The sequence below is a fragment of the Haplochromis burtoni genome, unplaced genomic scaffold, assembly GCF_018398535.1.
Source record: "Haplochromis burtoni strain Fernald_Lab_line unplaced genomic scaffold, NCSU_Asbu1 Contig_232, whole genome shotgun sequence".
Classification (NCBI taxonomy): Eukaryota; Metazoa; Chordata; class Actinopteri; order Cichliformes; family Cichlidae; genus Haplochromis; species Haplochromis burtoni.
The window spans coordinates 229,603-247,561 of record NW_024582593.1 but is presented as its reverse complement, the minus strand read 5'-3'; the positions used below and the strand labels follow the sequence as shown (position 1 = coordinate 247,561).

General features: G+C 41.7%; 1 protein-coding gene across 1 annotated transcript in view; it reads left to right on the top strand.

Moving 5' to 3' along the window:
- The window catches only part of nmbr (neuromedin B receptor), a 75,758-nt gene extending 57,799 nt beyond the window's left edge, over positions 1-17,959 (top strand). The window contains exons 4-5 of the mRNA XM_005937630.3: positions 9,641-9,879; positions 12,856-17,959. Coding sequence (XP_005937692.1) covers positions 9,641-9,879; positions 12,856-13,015 — 399 coding nt within the window. The 3' untranslated portion in view covers positions 13,016-17,959. The remainder of the gene's footprint in view (positions 1-9,640; positions 9,880-12,855) is intronic.

The following is a 17,959-nucleotide window of genomic DNA, read 5'->3' as shown; positions in this document are numbered from 1 at the left end:
GGAATAACATCGGAGATCTCTGTCCAGAAGAGCGCAGTCCTGGGAACAGCTAAGATACTGCGCAGGACCCTCAAGCTCCCAGGCCTCTGGTAGAGGACCCGAGCTTGAAGGATAAAAACCACCCACAGGGGCGTGCTGGGTGTTTTTTTTTTTATGTGTGTGTGTGTGTGTAGAGGTTTGTATGTGGAGCTTTAAGGACTCTGAAAAACTAAGTACACCCTTCCTGCTTTTATAGGAATTAGGAGGGTAAGTAGGACCCAGGAGCTGCTAAAGAGATTCTGTGACCACTCTGTAAAAGTGGCATTTAACCGGTCTGGGTAAAAATTCCTAAAACCTTAACAGGTGTGTGATAAAATGACACCAATCTTCCTAGGTTTGGACATTGCAGAAAATTCATCCAAAGTTCTGATCATGCAATGGTCAGAGAAACTCCAGGGTGTGCCAGGAGGGCGCCTGAGTGTGTAAAGCTGCATCTGCACAAACAACAAGACTTCTGTAATAAAGTCCTTTGGACTGTTGAGAAGGTGGAGATTCTCTCCATAATGCACAGCAGCAGGTTTGGCGTAAACCAAACACATCAGATCAGCTGCGCAGTTATGATCGTTTGACCATCTTGCAGTCACTCATTGGCCTCATCTGTTTAACAAAGTATTCTAGAGTTTTCTATACGTGAGGCTGTCTGTCCCACAGGTAAAGCTGGGACCAAACTGGGTCATTAACAGGGCAATGATCCTGAGCACAGCAGTAAATCTGCAACAGAAATTTCCTGAATGTACTTCAAAGAACTGAAGCTATTCTGTTAAAAGAGGCTTACAACAAACAACACAAGTTCTTATCATCTTATTATTGAATAATGGGGTGTACTTAGTTTCTATGCAGTCTATGAAAAACTAAGTACACCCCATGATTCCTGTATTGATGCATGCATATTTGTTCCCTCTAACTTTATTCATACTTTGCTTCTGAGATGTTTTTATTCAGAGTTGTTCCTCTGAGTTCTGAAACCTTCATATCATGAAAGTTTTGTGTGGGTGAATGGACTCTGTTTTTTCCAACTCAACTACTGACGTCAGCATCAGAAATATGAATGAATCCATACTCCCATTTCCCTCTGTAGCCTAGAGTGTGTGCCCTGCAGCAGAGACAAGTTCTTTTTGCTTCTCACTCCCAGATTTCTTTTGCTTTTCATGCTTGTTGTCATCACACATCCAACAACAGGAGTTGAGAAAGTTCAACTTCCTATGGCGACATTTAAAGTATTTATGGTGTGGAGTTTTTCACATATCCAGCCTGCTGCATCGAAATGTGTTTTTGCTGCATATGTTTGATAAGGTGCAGCTCTGCTTTTAAAGTGAAGTGGCTCAGGTGGATGGATGTGTTGACAAAATGTGTGAACTTGATACAAGAGAGGCCTGTTCGTGTCTTGTTTCCCACTAACAATCAGAGTTTTTCTTTTAATCATCACTGCGACTTTCCCTCAGACAAACAAGCTGTGAGGATCAAAAACAAGCCAAAGGCAGAAGTCAGACAATGCATGCACAGATAAGATGCTCCCAGCAAATTTCATTTCATAGTGCTGCATTTTGATCGAACAGAGATCTTTTCAGGTGCTGCCAACGAGAAGCCACAAAGCACACCGAGGAAGGTGGTTGATCTGCATGATTGAAAGTCAATTTTTTCTCAGGCTGAGACAGTCAGAGAAGAGCTGAATAACACTGTCTGAGGAAAGACACATGCTTAAATTCAAAGTGTAAAAAAAGAGTACACAAGTAATATTCACTGATTACGTCTAATGCATCAACATGGTGAAATACAAACGCAGTTTTACACTGATGTGTACGGGTGAAAAATCGACATAAGCAACAAAGCATCTGAGAATATGGAAACATGAATCCGAGGTATGGTCTGCCTGCGATGGATGACCACCATCAGGCAGCTCAACCTTAGAAAAGACCTAAAGCTAGACCTAAAGCTACATCTAAAGCTAGACCTAAAGATTTGGGGTACCGACAAAGTTGCTTTGTGAATGTTTGCATTAACATGAGTGAAACAAGGTCATGAAACCAACCAGGCTTTAGACTCACACATTGGGAGCTTCCTGTTATTGTCTTCCTGGGAAAGCACTGACTGGAATTTTGTTGAAAGTCTTGAGTGTTAATTTTTGGGGCTGATTTTAAGTAACAATGATTGACTAAAGGCATTATAAGAAACCGCTACAGATCAAAAATTATTCGATTTTGTTGAAATACCGGTACTGCCAAATCACTATTATCTTTAAGGTGAACACCTTAAAATAATACAGAGAAAAGCTCACATAGAGAAACACTTCAAATCCACTTAAAAGAGAAAAGAAGGTGCTAGAAGAAAAAAAAGGTGGAAGAAAAGCTACAAATTATTGTTTTCCTTCACCATCATTAAAACCAATTAGTTTAGATAAGACTTTGAAATAACTGTCTAAATTACTGAGCAAAATCCTCAAGGTGTCCACACTAGTTTGGCCTCCCTGGGCCAGTAAATCAACTTTTATGGTCTGTTAAAGAAAACACTTTTCTGCTTGAACAGGTGGAGAGGTGGAGGGGTGATGGAGGCTGTCACTGGAACTGTGGTAACAAGTGTAGCTGTTAACTTTAGAAAAGCTCTTCACCTCACCTGCAGTGACTCCTTCCAGGAATATTGGCCTGATAACAACAACCCATATATGATCCATATTTGCATTTTATTTGACTGGTAGTGTTAAGTCAAACTCAGCCAGTAGTCCACCTTGGTTGGGTCAGGTGTGTTGTGACATTTGAGTCTCAGCTAAGCCATGAAAACTTTCTGTGACCCACTTCCAGTCCAGCTGAGGACTTGTGTAACTTTTAAATCAGTCACTGGCACCTGTGCAAAAGCAGCGCTGATTAGGCCCAAATGTGTCTGCTCCTTGAAGGACAATGGGAATGTCCACTGTAATTTATACTAATAAGATGTCATAATCAACCATTTTGCTCATAAGTATTTTTTTTTTACAGTTTACACATGAGTGGAACACCAACACTGTGGAACCGTCCTCCTCCCAGGTTTATGATGTTTAGCAAGACACTAAGATCCAGCACACTCCGACCGAGTACGAAATGAAGCCTCTCCTTGCCGTCTTGGTCCCATGGTTTTTTCTAAAGTTTTTTTTTCTTTTTTAATTGTTTGATGAAGGCATCGGATTCTTGGGCTTCTACTGAGGGTTTATTCCAAGCGTCCTAACTTTGGATTCTCATACAGGCTAAGTTTTGGATTTCTTTATTATTCAACTATCAGGTCTGATTCCGTGTGATATTGTTGAGTCCCTGATTTCTGTCTTCATGTTTCTGTATGACCCTTTGCTTTGGTTCATGGGTCTCACTGTCAGTTATGTGTATTGAGTTCTGGATTGTTGTGGCTTTTCTGGATATTGGCATTTTTGCAGCATGTGGAGTGTGAAAGCAAAATGACAGAGTGATGGCTGTGTGATGGATCCATCTCAGACGTACATCTAATGGGAGCCGACAGCTCTCAACTCCCAGATGAGCACAAACACTCACATGCAGAGGCACAGGCACACACAATAAATAAATAATTTACAAACTGCAAAGAAATTAGAAGTAGGAAAAGTTTATTTGTACCTCTCAAAGTTCATGCAAACACACACTGACATAATCCAGCCTTCCAGATGAGTAGTGGCCTGTAGCAGCAGGTGCCTAAGAGGATCTCGGGAAAGATGCCAAGCGCTGCCCGAGTGCTGGCAGCAAATCAGAGCAAACACAAATCAGCAGCCCGCCTGCAGCACTGAGATGATTCCTGCTCTGCAATCAGCAGAGTTTGCTGTCGCTTTAACTTTTTTTATTATACAAACGTTTCTCATCTTTAATGGTGGAGTCAGGTGAGGTGAGAAGCAGCTGGCTGCTGTTAATGATGCGTAGCTGGAAAGACACATCTGTTCTTTACGCAGCACAACGTGTTCATTAAAGAGGTTCACTGTGGAAAAGAAACACATGCACGCCTCAGTTAATTTATTCACTTGCTGACAATCCTCTTGTTGTGTGCAAATTACGCTTTGATACAACATTTAAACATCAGCAGAGAATTTCAGGGCCAAAGAAGTGTAAATAAGTGCTAACAGTGTTGTGTGGATAATGTCTGAAATAAAATACAGGACTTATGACCGTTATTATTAGTTGTAGTAGCATATTTGACAAGGATGTTGACCCTGTCCAGACATACCTAGTAGTCTGTTACCACATGCTAACTGGCTGCTTAAATTAAAAACAAGACAAACCTGCCTCCAGATAAATAGTGAAACAGGTGTTAGGAGTGAAGTTACAGCACAGCAGAAACTTTCAGTGAGTAGGAGAAGCAGCTGGTTGTGGCGACTGCAGGTTGCAGGTGATGCTGTCGGGAGGTCCTGCTGCGAATTCTCAGCTGCTGCTGGCTTCATGCTGCTAATCAAGCTGGCAGATGCTCGCAGAAGGGGTTTTACTACAATTAAAATCTATTTAAAAATCTATTATCTCTATCCTTTAAAAACATGAAATTTTCCCAAATAAAAATCTCTACCCCATGAAATTGATACTTGTGCGCTACAGCTTCACATGAGCCTGTTGTCTGCTGTGAAACTCAAAGTCCCGTGTGTGGGATGCTGAGCATTTCTTTGACACGCGTCTGTGTGTCAACTTTGACTAAAACTAACAAATCAAATGACACAGAATTTAAAACTAACACATTCTGGTCAAAGGAGTGAAATGAAACTTCAAAAAGTTAAACAAGTCTTGAGAGGATTTAGGTGACTCCTGTGACAGCCAATCAGCAGAGGATATGATGAAGTTGACACACAGATGGCCCCCGGTCCTTGTTACTCTGCACCGGCTGATTGTTACTGACAAACTGTGTCTCGCTGCAGTGCTGTGACGTTCACGGCGAGTCACTGAAATATCAAAGAGTTGCAAGCACAGAGAAGGAAAAAACCTCTGTGCACCTGAGGGGGAATAAAATCCTCCACCGAGTACTCCGTGTGGCCTTTTGTGTCAAACATCGTACTGCAGAGCTGATTTTCTACTTCTTTCTGTGTTTGCAGTGAGAAGGTTGAATGCACTCAGAGTTTAATTTGTGCTCATGAGGATTTTAAAAAGGGAATGGTGAAGGTCGGTGTGCTGCTCTCCTGTTTAAAGGAGCATCAGAAAGCCAGCAAGTCTGATGGGTGTGACCTCTGCCCTACACAGAGAAGCTCTTTGAAGAAACGCCGCTGACATTTTTTGCGTGTTTGTGTCGAGCTGGGCTGTGACCTGTGTAAAATGCATTTGACTGACATGATTGACCTTTTTCCATGTGTCTCTAACAATCGCTGAGCATCAGACTGACAAGGTCAGGTTCCTCTCATGATGGCGTACGCTCCATGCATCTGCTGGTATTATAATCCTAAATCCATTCTTTGGAGTCTCCGCCCATCACTCATTCTGTTTTCCATCCGTTTCATCGTTGCTTTTCATATGCAAGTCCCAATGGGAGTCAAACTGTCAAGTCCATCGAGCTTGAGTACATTTTTACACCAGAGTAAACAATCGAGGGGCAAAACTGCTGGATTTACTGTTTTTACTGCGAGGATCTCTCATGTTTGCTTCTAAGCATTTCCGTGTCCTGCCTGACAAACAAAAAGCAGCATGAATTCATCTTGTCATTGTCAATCCAGTGTTAGCATCTTACCATTTTTAGCATTAGCAGGTGGTTTAGTAGGTTCAACTATTTGTGAGGACAAAGACAAGTAAGCCCATTTAATTTATGCTGCTCAGATGCGTTTGTGGAAAGAGTTTTATTTTTCACTGCGATGACTCAGTTGGCAGTTTCTGGTCAGATGTGGCTGAATTATCATCTGGTTTTCATTGTATATCCTGCCATTAGGTCTCATTATTACTAATTATAAACCATTTCTAGTCATCCGTATGCTGACGACAATCAACTGTGCCTCTGCTTTTAACTGACTTAATGCAGTGAATGATTGGACGGTAAATATTTTCATGCAGTTTAACACAAATAAGACTGAGTCTTTAATTATCATTCTGGAGCTCTTTCTCATCCACTGTTCAAGCTAGCACACGTAACTCTTTAACTGTTGATGCTCATAACAAGTTTCTGACTCGCGCTTACTTTTTCTATTTAAGACATATTCCTAAACTTAATACTGTTGTCTCAAAAAGTGAACTGGACATTCTTGTTCTTGGCTTAATCTCCTCCAGCTTCAACTACTGTAATGGTCTATTTTGTTGTCTGTATAATGCATCTATTAATTGCCTCCCATCTGTACAAAATGCTTTCAACATACTCTGCTACATACAAGTGTCTGAAGAGGATTCCAGTCAGGTCTAGGTATCATTTTAAAATCTTAGTTCTTTCTTTTATGAACTTACGAGACAAAGCCCGCACTTATATCATTGATAACCACTCCTATTCTCCACGCTGGATCCCTGGGTCTTCTTGTGATTCCATGTACCTGTCTGAAAACTAAGGGCGAACCTTAGCTACAAAACCTTTCCCTCAACACTGTGGCATCCTCCTCTGTTCAAACTGACATTTGGGTCAACTCTTGTGTTTTTTTTTTTACTTGCTTTGTTCTTATGTATTCATTTTTCAAATGTATGTACACCTTTTTCAAATGTAAACCCATTAATGAAGGCAACTGTTTCAACTCTGTTTGCCTTCTGGATTCATTCAATACAGTTACAAGTGTTTAATACAGAAAAATGGGACATGCTGTGGAGAGACTCACCACTTCTGACAACTCATTAGTCAAAAAATTACTATTAAGTCCTACTGCCTTTTGGTGCGACTGATGAAGACCATAGAAACGTTGGCTCACCGAATCTGCTTCTAACTAATCAGCATCAGACTGTAAGAAGAAATGGCCTACATGAATATTTGTTTGGTGTGATGTTGCCTTAAAGTGAGAACTGCATGTTGTTTTCTGATCTGCAATCACAAACAAAACTGACTGAGGTTGTGGGAAGATTGCAGTCATTATTAAAATAAACCAGCATGTCTGATTGGCGGACGCTGACCCATCCATCCACTTCAGCATCCTCCCTGAGAGCTTTTATTCTGCTTTGGTCTCCAGAAAGGTTTATTCTTCATCTTTAAATACAGATCAGTGTCCATATTTATATGCTGCTCACTTCCAACAAATAATATGTTTTGGGCAGAGCCATCAGACACAGAAAAAAAGCAAAATCATAATAATGGAAAGCTTTTCATGAACATCCCAGCTGTCACAAAATATTCGTACTCAACTTGTGTGACAAGCATTTTTTATGGTGTTCAGGGAGGAGATGGTGGGTTTTCTTAAATTCTAATTAGCCAACGCTGAGTTTTGCAAAAACACTCATTAGTGAGACAATCCATGCAGTAATGACTTTATCCTCCAAAGACTAAAAATCAAGCCAAACAAATGTGTGCAGGCAGGGATACACAAGAACTCTGAACATAGGTTGTATTATTGGAGAATTACATCATATAAATAAGCGTCCAAGTTATACTGTGTGTGTGTGTGTGTGTGTGTGTGTGTGTGTGTGTGTGTGTGTGTGTGTGTGTGTGTGTGTGTGTGAACAGATAGAGGGTTGGACAAACGATTCAGTGACTGAAGACATTTGTCACAGCAAACCTAAAACAAAACATTAATACAATAAAATGAAGTAAATAAAAATAAATGTCCAGATAACTTTGTGAGAACCTGGAAAGAAATTAGAGGTTAAGACAGGTTTAAACCTTCAAAAGTTTACCATACTATAATTTATTTATATAGCACTATCACACTAAAAACAACACATGGTCAACCAAAGTGCTGTACAGCAGAAATATAAAGAGAACACGAACTACAATAAATAACTAAATAAATAACAATAAAATAACAATGTCAGTTACCCAGTGAGTCAAAAGCCAGTGAATAAAAAATTAGTTTTCGACCTGGATTTAAAAACCACCGCTGACGTAGATTGCCTAACTTGAAGAGGAAGATCATTCCAAAGCTTCGGGACCACAATAGAGAAGTTTCAGCTGTGATTTAGGGAGTGAGAGCAACAGCTGCTCGGCTGCCTGGAGTGAACGAGGGGGGACATAGGACTGTACCACATCAGACAAATATACAGGCGCCATTTAAGGATTTAAAAAACAGTAAAAGGATTTTAAAAGCGATCCTAAATTAAATTGGAAGCAAGTGTAAGGAGATCCGAAGTAATATGCTCAAATGTTCTTTTACCAGTTAAAAACCGTGCCGCAGCATTTTGCACCAGTTGTAGGTGTGACCAAGTCCCCTGGCCAACCCCTATTAAAGGGGAGTTGCAGTGATCCAAGCGTGAGGTTATAAAAGCAAAAGGTTTAAACAAAAACTTGAATAATGCAGGTGACTTACTTGGGAAACTGCCATTCTTGTTTAACTGTCACCTGGTTCCTGATTATGAGTTTTTCTTTGCAAAGCAATTTCCATGTAAAATGTATAAAAGTTACAAATTTCAGGAAGAATAAATAAAATGCATGCCCGGGATGGACTCCAACACGCCCGTTCTAATACGTTTGCAGCAGTGCTCAGACATATGCCCCCAAAACCATTGAATGTTCTTAAAAGGGACGACCAACAAAGCATCGAGTATGTGTGGCTGTGGCCCTGCATACAGGCGGGAGCAGGCAGGAGTCACTTTAACAAAGAAAGACCTTTAGCCAAAATGAGCTTCTGCATTAGGGACGTCCCCGGGGGCCAGGAGTGTCCAAAAAGGTCACTGTGCCCCCTCAGCTGACTTCTACTGACACACTTTTACAGCTATAAGTAAAGGCTGTAATGGAAACAGTTAAACATTGAAAAGTTACTGGAGTAACAACATATCATAGTAGCTGAGTGTTTCTGCAGCAGTTACTGAGGAGGGCACTGCAGCTGATGGAGCTGTTGGGCCATCAAAGGCAGACTTTGGGAAGTTCCCTTCATTCGTAATGGAACCAAAAACAGGTCATTAAACCACTGCTGGCTTTAAATCTTTAAAGACCTCACTTGAAAATTGCAAAACATCTGGAAATGTGTGGAGGACACTCTGCACTCAGAGTCTGTGACAAAGACACACACCCCATCTTTGTTTCATACCAACATGTCTGTAATGATCTGAAACAAGAAAGTGAGACAAATATAGAAAAGACTAAGAAGTCATGAAGGGAAAGTCCTTTATAAAGGACCATGTCTGTGTTTTTAAATGCACCTTTAAGGTTTTTGTATTCGTGGCATCTTAGTTTATAATCTGTGTTTATGGACGTTGTGGATGTGTGCAAGTGTAACTGTGCACATAAGAGACAGCGTGAATGTCCCCTCCTGCTTTTGTTGAGCCATTTGCCCCCCTGTCAAAGTTTGTATCCCCTCCACATGCTCTCATTGTGACCCTGGCCAAACTATAAGAATCAGACAGTTCAACATGCAGACAGATCCTTTTCTTTTCCAAGTCACCTCCACAGCTCATGTTTCCTCTAATGAATCACAGAGAGGTCTGATCATGTGAGATCCATTTGAAGATGTAGTTTGGAAATCTTTCAGCTCTGTTTACTGAAAACTGTTTTGTGTTCAGTCCCTCCAGCTTGTGATGTCTCATCGCTTTAAATTCTTTTCTTCCAGATGGAGACGAGGAAGCGTCTGGCTAAGATCGTGCTGGTTTTTGTGGGCCTGTTCGCCCTGTGCTGGTTCCCAAACCATGTCCTCTACATGTACCGCTCCTTCCACTACCACCAGATGGATCTGTCGCTGGCCCACCTCGTCATCACTCTTCTAGCCCGGGTCCTCAGCTTCTCCTCGTCCTGCGTCAACCCGTTCGCGCTCTACCTGCTCAGTGAGAGTTTCCGCAGACACTTCAACAGGTCAGAGTTATTGAGGTGCTTTTACCTGAGACGGTTATGTTACCTAACCAGATCCCTGGACTGCCCCAGAGAATAGAGACAGATGACACTGTTCTCAAAACATCTCACAAACAATAAGGTGGGCAAGTTCCCCCTTTAATATTTCCAAAGTGTGCACACTGGTGTGCTCCTGCAGAGTGTTATTCATAACTGCACTGCAGCATTTGGATTAGTAAAATGTTCAGCATCACTTATTTGGATACACACAAAACTCCCAGAAAAGAAAAATAATAAAGAATAATAATAAAAATAAACATATGGAAAAAGCTACATTTGAATACATTTCCCTTGAATTAATTTTTTCAGTGTCTATAAAAGACTAACATCTCACTCTGCTCTCAGCTGCAGGTTCAGCTGCTCCCACTGAAGATGTCCGTCAGTCATTCAGAAATATGTCAGTAATTTTCCCAAACAGCCTGTCAGTGCTCTACATTTATTTAAAATTCACTGGTGCCATGATTGGGTGTTATTCAGAGTTATAGTTGCAAATATCAGCTTCAAAAATCAAAATCATCAAGCAGAGGCAGATGCTTGATGTCAGCCAGCGAATGCAGGAGCTTCAGAGCTCGTCTCGGCTGTTCTGTGATATAAAACACGCTTAATTACGTGGTCATGTTTATTTTACGTCGACTACTGAAGAAGAAATTAGATTGAACGTGTGAATGCTGCTGTTTGTCTTCACTATAGGTAGAAATGTTCACGGCATGCTGATTTACTGGACGCTGCTACAGCTAACTCTATTACTGCTCACATTAACTGCTGTCACCATAAAAAGGTGGAAAACAAGCAGAGGCTGAATGCTCCAGTGAGTCTTTACTACTTTACTGATTGCATCAATAAAATGTGAATGTAGCTGATTTACAGACGGTGGAAGGATACGGATGGAAATGTATTTGCATGCCGAGGCCGCGCTTCGTCTGCGCTGCACGCCATTGGCAGCGTGTTTGTGTTGTTTTGTGCTCCGTGTGTTTACACCGCATGAAGCTGCAGTCACAGACTAATCAAAACTTTCTAGAGGGCGAACATTTATACAAGACTGAGCATTCAGATAAAAACCACACAGCGAGTATTTCATTCTTCAGTCTGAATGGATTCTTATAACTTGCTGAAAAATAATCACAGCCTCGCCATTTTCTAAAACTCCTCCTGAGTACCCAATAAACCTCCTGAAACTCACCATGTTTCTGCCTACGCACGATGGAAACCCAAATTTAAACTCTTCACCGTAACCATGGCACAGCCTTCCCAAAAAGCGGGAAACCGTGACCCGGGGACGGGCTTTTCTCTCATTCAGCTCAGATTTGCAGCAGGTCGTGACACCTCAGAAGCAGCAGAGACGCCGCAGGAAAAGTAAAATGTGCCTTTGGGATGCAATTATAGCTATTTGCCTGTTTTGAAGAATGTAACAGGTGAACAATTTAATTTGTCCATGTGTGATGATTTACTTCAAGTACAGAAATGTTTCTTCGCCTTTTGTACCCAGAGAGCCAATTAACATGTGTGCCTGTTTCTGAGGATTATGACTTTTGGAAGAAAAATATCTCCAGCACATGCATGCATGCCAGTTCTTTTTCGTTTTTAATAGTTCTTTGGAAAGAGGCATTCATCTGTGGCTGACGTGATGCAGATTTTCCACATAGGCTGTAATCAATGATTAATTATTGGCTAAAAAAATCAGCATAGAACTAAATTCTTCATCAGCTACTGTTGAATGAGAATCTCTACAAAAGAGAAGTAGAGGAAGTAAAACTGAAGACAACCAAACTGCAGAGCTACGACTTAAAGCAGGAACAGCCGACAGCAGTCCTGTGGTCCTTGGGTTTGATGTATTTAAGGAGATTTGAATTCTTAGTTTCCTGTGTGAGTTCTGTGAAGGTTCTTCTGTTACAGAAATGTCAGAGTGCATTCCTGTTTTGATTACTCCTTATTATTATCCTAGAGCTTCTAGTTTTTGTGTTTTGCTTTATTTCTACTCGAGTGAAGAGTTTCTGTGTTTTCTGGTTTCTGCCTGGAGTTTATTGAGTTTAACTGCATTTCTTTTATGTTGGTGGTTATCTTTTGGGTTGTTTCATCTCTGTCTTTGAATTGTTTTCTTTTGCTCCCCCATCAACCCTCTGTGCATACATAGTCCAGTCTTTACTCCCATGCTGAGTTTTTTGTTGTTGTTGTTGTTCTTTTGTACGTCTGACTCTAGATGCAGATCTACATTTGTGCTAAAGTCTGAAAGAAGAACTTAAACACAGTGAATGTTCTCACATGCTGCAGACATGTGCGCACGGTTCCAGATATTTAGGCTGACGGCAGTGACACAACGACGACCAGCAATGAGTCAGGGAAAGGCAGAAGAGAGCTAGCAATCCTCTCCTCCACAGCAGGTTTAAATGTAAAAAATTTGTTGAAACATGGAAAAAGATAGATGTGCAACCATTGCTGTGAGTTCTTTTGCCAAGACAGTTACTGAGTAAAACTCTGTAGTCCCAGTGCTACAATCATCTTCTCTATCACAGAGCTATTAAGACCTTTCAGAGATAATAAAGCAAAAGCACAAAACTCTTTGTAGTGGAACAAAGAAGTGATAAGTTTGAAATGTCAGCTTATGAAAACAGAATTCAGTGACATGAGTCTAATAAATGGAAACCAGACCTGATTTCTTTTTGCCCTTTCAGCTACGAAACTGCGATCCTGTAAAACTTTAGCACGCTAATCTCACATGCTTTCAGCTTCAGCAGACACACTGCATGTTCCCCACAAACCTCTCCTCATCTGTGAAATGGTAAAAGGGCTGGTGTTTATATCGGGATACAGAGGCTTACTGACCACTCAGAGGTTTACGCCTCAACCCACATTCATGCAAACTCCTAACGATAAAAATATCTGGTAAACAGGAATCCCGCCACTAACATCTGCACTGAGTTTTGCTTTCTTCTTCCTCCTTAGTCAGCTGCGATGTGGTCGAGGTCCTCGCCCTGAGCGCCAAGCCAGCTATCTGCATAGCACCTCCCACATCCGCCTCACCTCCATCAAGAAGAACACGCCCACTGCTGCCCTCGCTCCGGCAGCCAATGGAAACCCCAACAGACAGGAAGTGGCTCTGTGAAGCAGGACGCTAAGAGTCTGACATTTTCAGCTTCACCTCCTCCCGAGTGTGAAATGTTGGACTATCGTAGGAGAGGTTTTCTGTTGCGGAGCAGCGATGGATGGTGGAGGGAAGGACATGAGTCTTGTACAAGTTGAATGGCTGCAACGGTCGCTCCTTTCCCATCAGAGTTATCGTCTACATCCTTACCTTGGCAACCAAACAGAAAGTGCCTCTTAGAAATACAAGACGGACAGTATAAAAACTAAGAACACTTTTTTCCAGGATGATTCTCCAGATTTATTAATTCATTCACTGCCAATGGCTGGCAGTGAATGAGTTAACAGTAACTGCATAAAAAATAAAGATGGATGGAATCAAATTTGTGAGAAAAGCCTCACAGACTTCAAAGCCGACAGCATGGCTGCAACGTTAGCATATCTGCAGCTATTGCTCGTTTTCTCTGTGCTTTGCTGCCGGGAGGCTCACCGTCAATGGACTCATCTAAAAAGCCATTTTTGTGTGTTGATTTCACTGAGTGGGCTCGTTTGTCTGCTGCACTCAGATAAAGGTTTCAGAACTCTCAGAGGAAAAATGTTCACATGTTATCCAAGGATGTCTCGGAGAATGCTCGGAGGCTACTCAGTGATGGGGTGTGGCCTGTCTTTATCCGAACTCTTCCTAAAACCACTTTGGAGATGAACGCACTTGAACCTGAATCTGTTTGGTAGCTCTTTGTTTTGTGGCTCTGTTGCTTGCTGTATCCACCAGGTTTTAACAGCTAACAGTCTTAAAACATTTTTTGTGAAAAATGCTTCTCTGGTGCCAGCTTTAGTTTTTCTGGATGTCACATTACTGGAAGCAGCCTTAAACTCTTTAACTTGCTGTGTGTGTTGAACTCATAAGGACCTCTGATGAGGACAGGGTCTGGCAGGGCTGCTCTCGTTAGCCCTCTGGTCCTTGAACAATAATACAGGCGGTTTGAGTTGGAGGCCAGCGGGCATTTGTCCTCACCAAGGTCCTGCTTGTGTTTTCATGGAGCAAATCTGAAAGTGCTGCTGGGTGTTAGGAAAGCACCCAGTGTGGCCTATTTCTGCAGGCGGTAGCATTGCCAACCTGAGAAGCTCGAGCACAGAGTGTGATCCATAATCCTCTGCTGGAAAGCTGCGGGTCACTTTCTCTTGCTTCAAATTGAGTTGCTGGCCAAACAATCTTGGGTCTGATTGAAACTGACTGACAGGCACATAGCTTAAGCTGCAGCTCTTGATTTACTCATGAGAAGAAAATGATCTTGCGATGTGAGATCGCTGATTTACTTTAATGTATATTTGTACAGGAGAAATTCCCCTCACAGCCAACAAACAGCAGCTCTTGCTTTTCATTTTAAAATGAATGCTGCTGTTGCCATAGTTTTGGTGTTAAAAGGGGAACCTGAACCCGTCTGCTCACATCAGCAGAGTCTCTGTTTTACTCAGATTCCCTGATGTTTCTGTTTTTGAACTGCAGACTTTAATGTTGCTGTTGTTTGGCTGCCAATAAACTGCAGAGTCTTTTGAAAGGCAGCAAACTGTTCCTCCTGCTTTTCATGTCATCCGTCTCATTATCCTTCGAGCTTTAAGAGACTTTTGCTCTCCTGATAGGTTTGAAATGTCTTTTTCTGTGAGTGGTTTTACTTGCCGAGTGTAGTGGCACGATTCCAGGCTTTCATTTATATCGGCCTCCACAGCTCTGAGAGAAGCAGAAGAAAAAACTGATTTTTACTGAACTACCGACCCGACACACTTCAGCCCAATACTGGACTTTATTATTGGCTCAAATGTGATGCATACTTTGCAGTGCAATCTTAGATTGCAGATTTAAAGTGGATTATGATCACAGGTGACCTCCAGAGGTATTACAAATTTCACTGACATCAATATTTGGAGCTTTGGCTCACGAGAGTATTTGACAATGGAACCGGAGATGTAAGTGAAAAAAGGGAAAAGCAGATTGATTCCAATTTAAGAAGCTGTTAAAGCAACATAGAAACAAGAGGGCTTTAAATGTAGATTCAGGGTGTTCTGGAACATTAATAAGAGCTAAATTATAGGAAGTGCTTTGCTTCCAAACAAATATTATTTGGTGAATTAATTGTTAGCCTGCTTGTAGATAAATGCAAAGCATTGCCCTGCTGTGCACTTCATGAAGACTCCTCGGGTTATGAAGTAAGAGCGACTAGTTTGAACTCCCTTTTCCTTCCATAATTACTAACTAATTGCATCACAAATTTTTATGGACCTGTGAAATAAAGAATTACACAGGCTTATGCTCTTGAGGACAGAGCTGTGACACTCATGCTCATTTTTGATCTCCTCAATGAATCCTGTTACCGACTGTTAACAATCAGGAGCAGCTCCTCACCCATCCATGGAACAAGATTACCATCATCACCCGACAATATCTTGCTCACCTGTAATTGAAGTCACCGCAGAATCAGATTTTGATAATAAGCCTTTCCTGGTGAATGCAAAACCTAACAGAGCTTTGTGCTTCTGCCTTAGCGTCAACAGCTGATGGAGTATCTGTGCCATATTTTCAAAGAGATGCTGTGACGTCCTGTTGACCGTGTTTTGGTGTCAGTTTTCTTCTCTTTTAAACTGAGTGTGTTTTCTTTGATGTTGTGCATGCTTCACCTTCCTGTGTTGGAAAGTCCTGTTCGAATGTCAGTCACAGAATAAATGCTTCTGCACAGGCACACACTCACACACCAATGCCCACCAATGCAGCATCATTGCCATATTTTAGTAGAAATAAATGTTTTTTAAAGGCTTATTTAAAGTGGAGAGAGGACAGGTTACAGGGCAGCCTGGCTGCTGGTCGTCACCTCAGGCTCGTAGCTTTTAAATTAGACAATCAAATGTAAGAAGCTGAAATTACAGCGTGCAGGCAGCTGTCAACGGGCTATAAGGTTCACATCTGTTGAACCTTATAGTTTGACCATGGCTCAGTTTCACAGAATAACCTTCATCAGAACTTTTATGGATTCAATCAGGCCAGTGATAAACCAGGCATGGCTCGAAACCCTTAACTAGTGAAAATATAGTAGTCTGTGTGTGTGTGTGTGTGTGTGTGTTTTACGTCACCATTAAAGGGCAACAGTGCAGATGGATACACACTTCAGTTGCATCTGCTTGAGTCTTTTGTCGGTTTAGTGGAATGAGCAGCATCTCTGAGCCGCTATCATGTTCATCCTGTCACTCTGTACGCTGTCATTGCCGCCAGGGGTAAAAATGACCGTTTTGTCTTTTAAGGAGGCTGGTGTGATGACAGTCATGCCAAAACATCTGGGCATGGAAGAAAGAGGAACATTTTAGTTTTTAGTGTAGCTCAAAACTTTTTAAAGAATTTCAATCTACAAAGAATTAGAAGAACGCTCACAGAAGGCTACATACAGCAAGGCTTCTGTCTGTTTCTTAAAGTTTAAAAAAAGTGACTCATATCCATGTTAAAAATTAAGTTCCACTTTTTCTCTGAGCTTTGGAAAGCTTGTTTTTTCCCCCTGAAATCTAGCTGCAGATTGTCAGATCTGAGAACTAAAGGTTGATGATTGGCGTTCTTGCCTGAAAAGGGACTCGGATAGTCAAACCGCTTGTTGCAGCTCTAATTCCACGTCTCGGCTCATTAAACCAAATATTAATTGTCCAATCAGTTTATGTTCCAGTGCCAAGATCTCTCCACAATATGTGTTTTTTCTCAGATATAAAGAACCACTGAAAGGAATCGAGCAGTTAATCCGGGGTTCATGTATCACGCCTGCTTTGTTGAATTGCTGACTGTGAGGAAAGCTGTCAGCCTGTTCTGTGCTTGCAAACTGCAGAGCACCTCAAACTTGACCTGAAAGGAGCATTTGAAGGAGTGTTTCCCAGCTAGCTGCCCACCCTGGGTTTCTGTTCAGAAACATGTAATCTGTTGGACGAGCTTGTATATTTCTAACTTTATAAAAGGATCAGCTACACTCTGTCAGAGTTTCCACAAACTGAAACCAGAATTTGAGACTGATTGAATGTTATTAAAATGGACCAGGCCTTAACAACTATTTAATCTGATTATTTAAGCATTATTTAAGCACTGTGTGATAACAGCAGCTCCCCCACCACATCCAATCATAGCAATCTATCAAACTGTGTCCATGACAAAAGTAATGAGAAAGAGCTGTTCCGGTCCTGAAATCTGAAATCCTTCCTTCTCTGTTTCACCTTTTTGACTTTGCTCTGTTTGTCTCTGCAAGACTTCACTTTCTCTAATCATTCTTCTGTTTATAGGACGTCTGTCTGTCTCTTTAAAACTATCCAGTTTCTGACAGGAGACTACAGAAAAGGAAAGCAGTGGCTGTTTCGAGGTTCTTAGGTCATGATTTCTAGTGTCATCTTGAGACATTTTGTTTATCTCTACCAAATACCCAAAGCTCTTTGAAAAAAACAAAGAAAAAAGTATGCTATCTGCTCAGACATTAACTATGAATACCCGCACCAACCGACACCACCTGTGTGTGTGGATGCGTCTAAACATCAACTGTGTGGGGTTGCAGGGAAAGTAGGACCCAAATGCAGGACTCTGTAATGAACACAGTGCAGTTATTTACAGTGAGGTAAATATTAACGCAATGATAGATCCCTGTGTGTCCCCGACTTCTATGCCGTGTCTTTTCCCAGTGTCCATGCTCCGTGTTTCCCTCTCGTTGGGAAATCACAGACGCAGCCATTAGTACATTCACAACAGCAGCAAACTCACACTTACTGACTGTCTTGCTTAGAAACTAACGGGAATTCTTGCAACGATCTGGCATCGACGCAAGGTCAGCCACTCTCCCAAGTAACTCCCACAGACGAGGCTGATCCGGTGCATGTCCCGGTGGGACACACTCTCTAGACCTGTTTCCCAGGAAAACCAGGACATCGCCACACACACACACACGTACACACACAC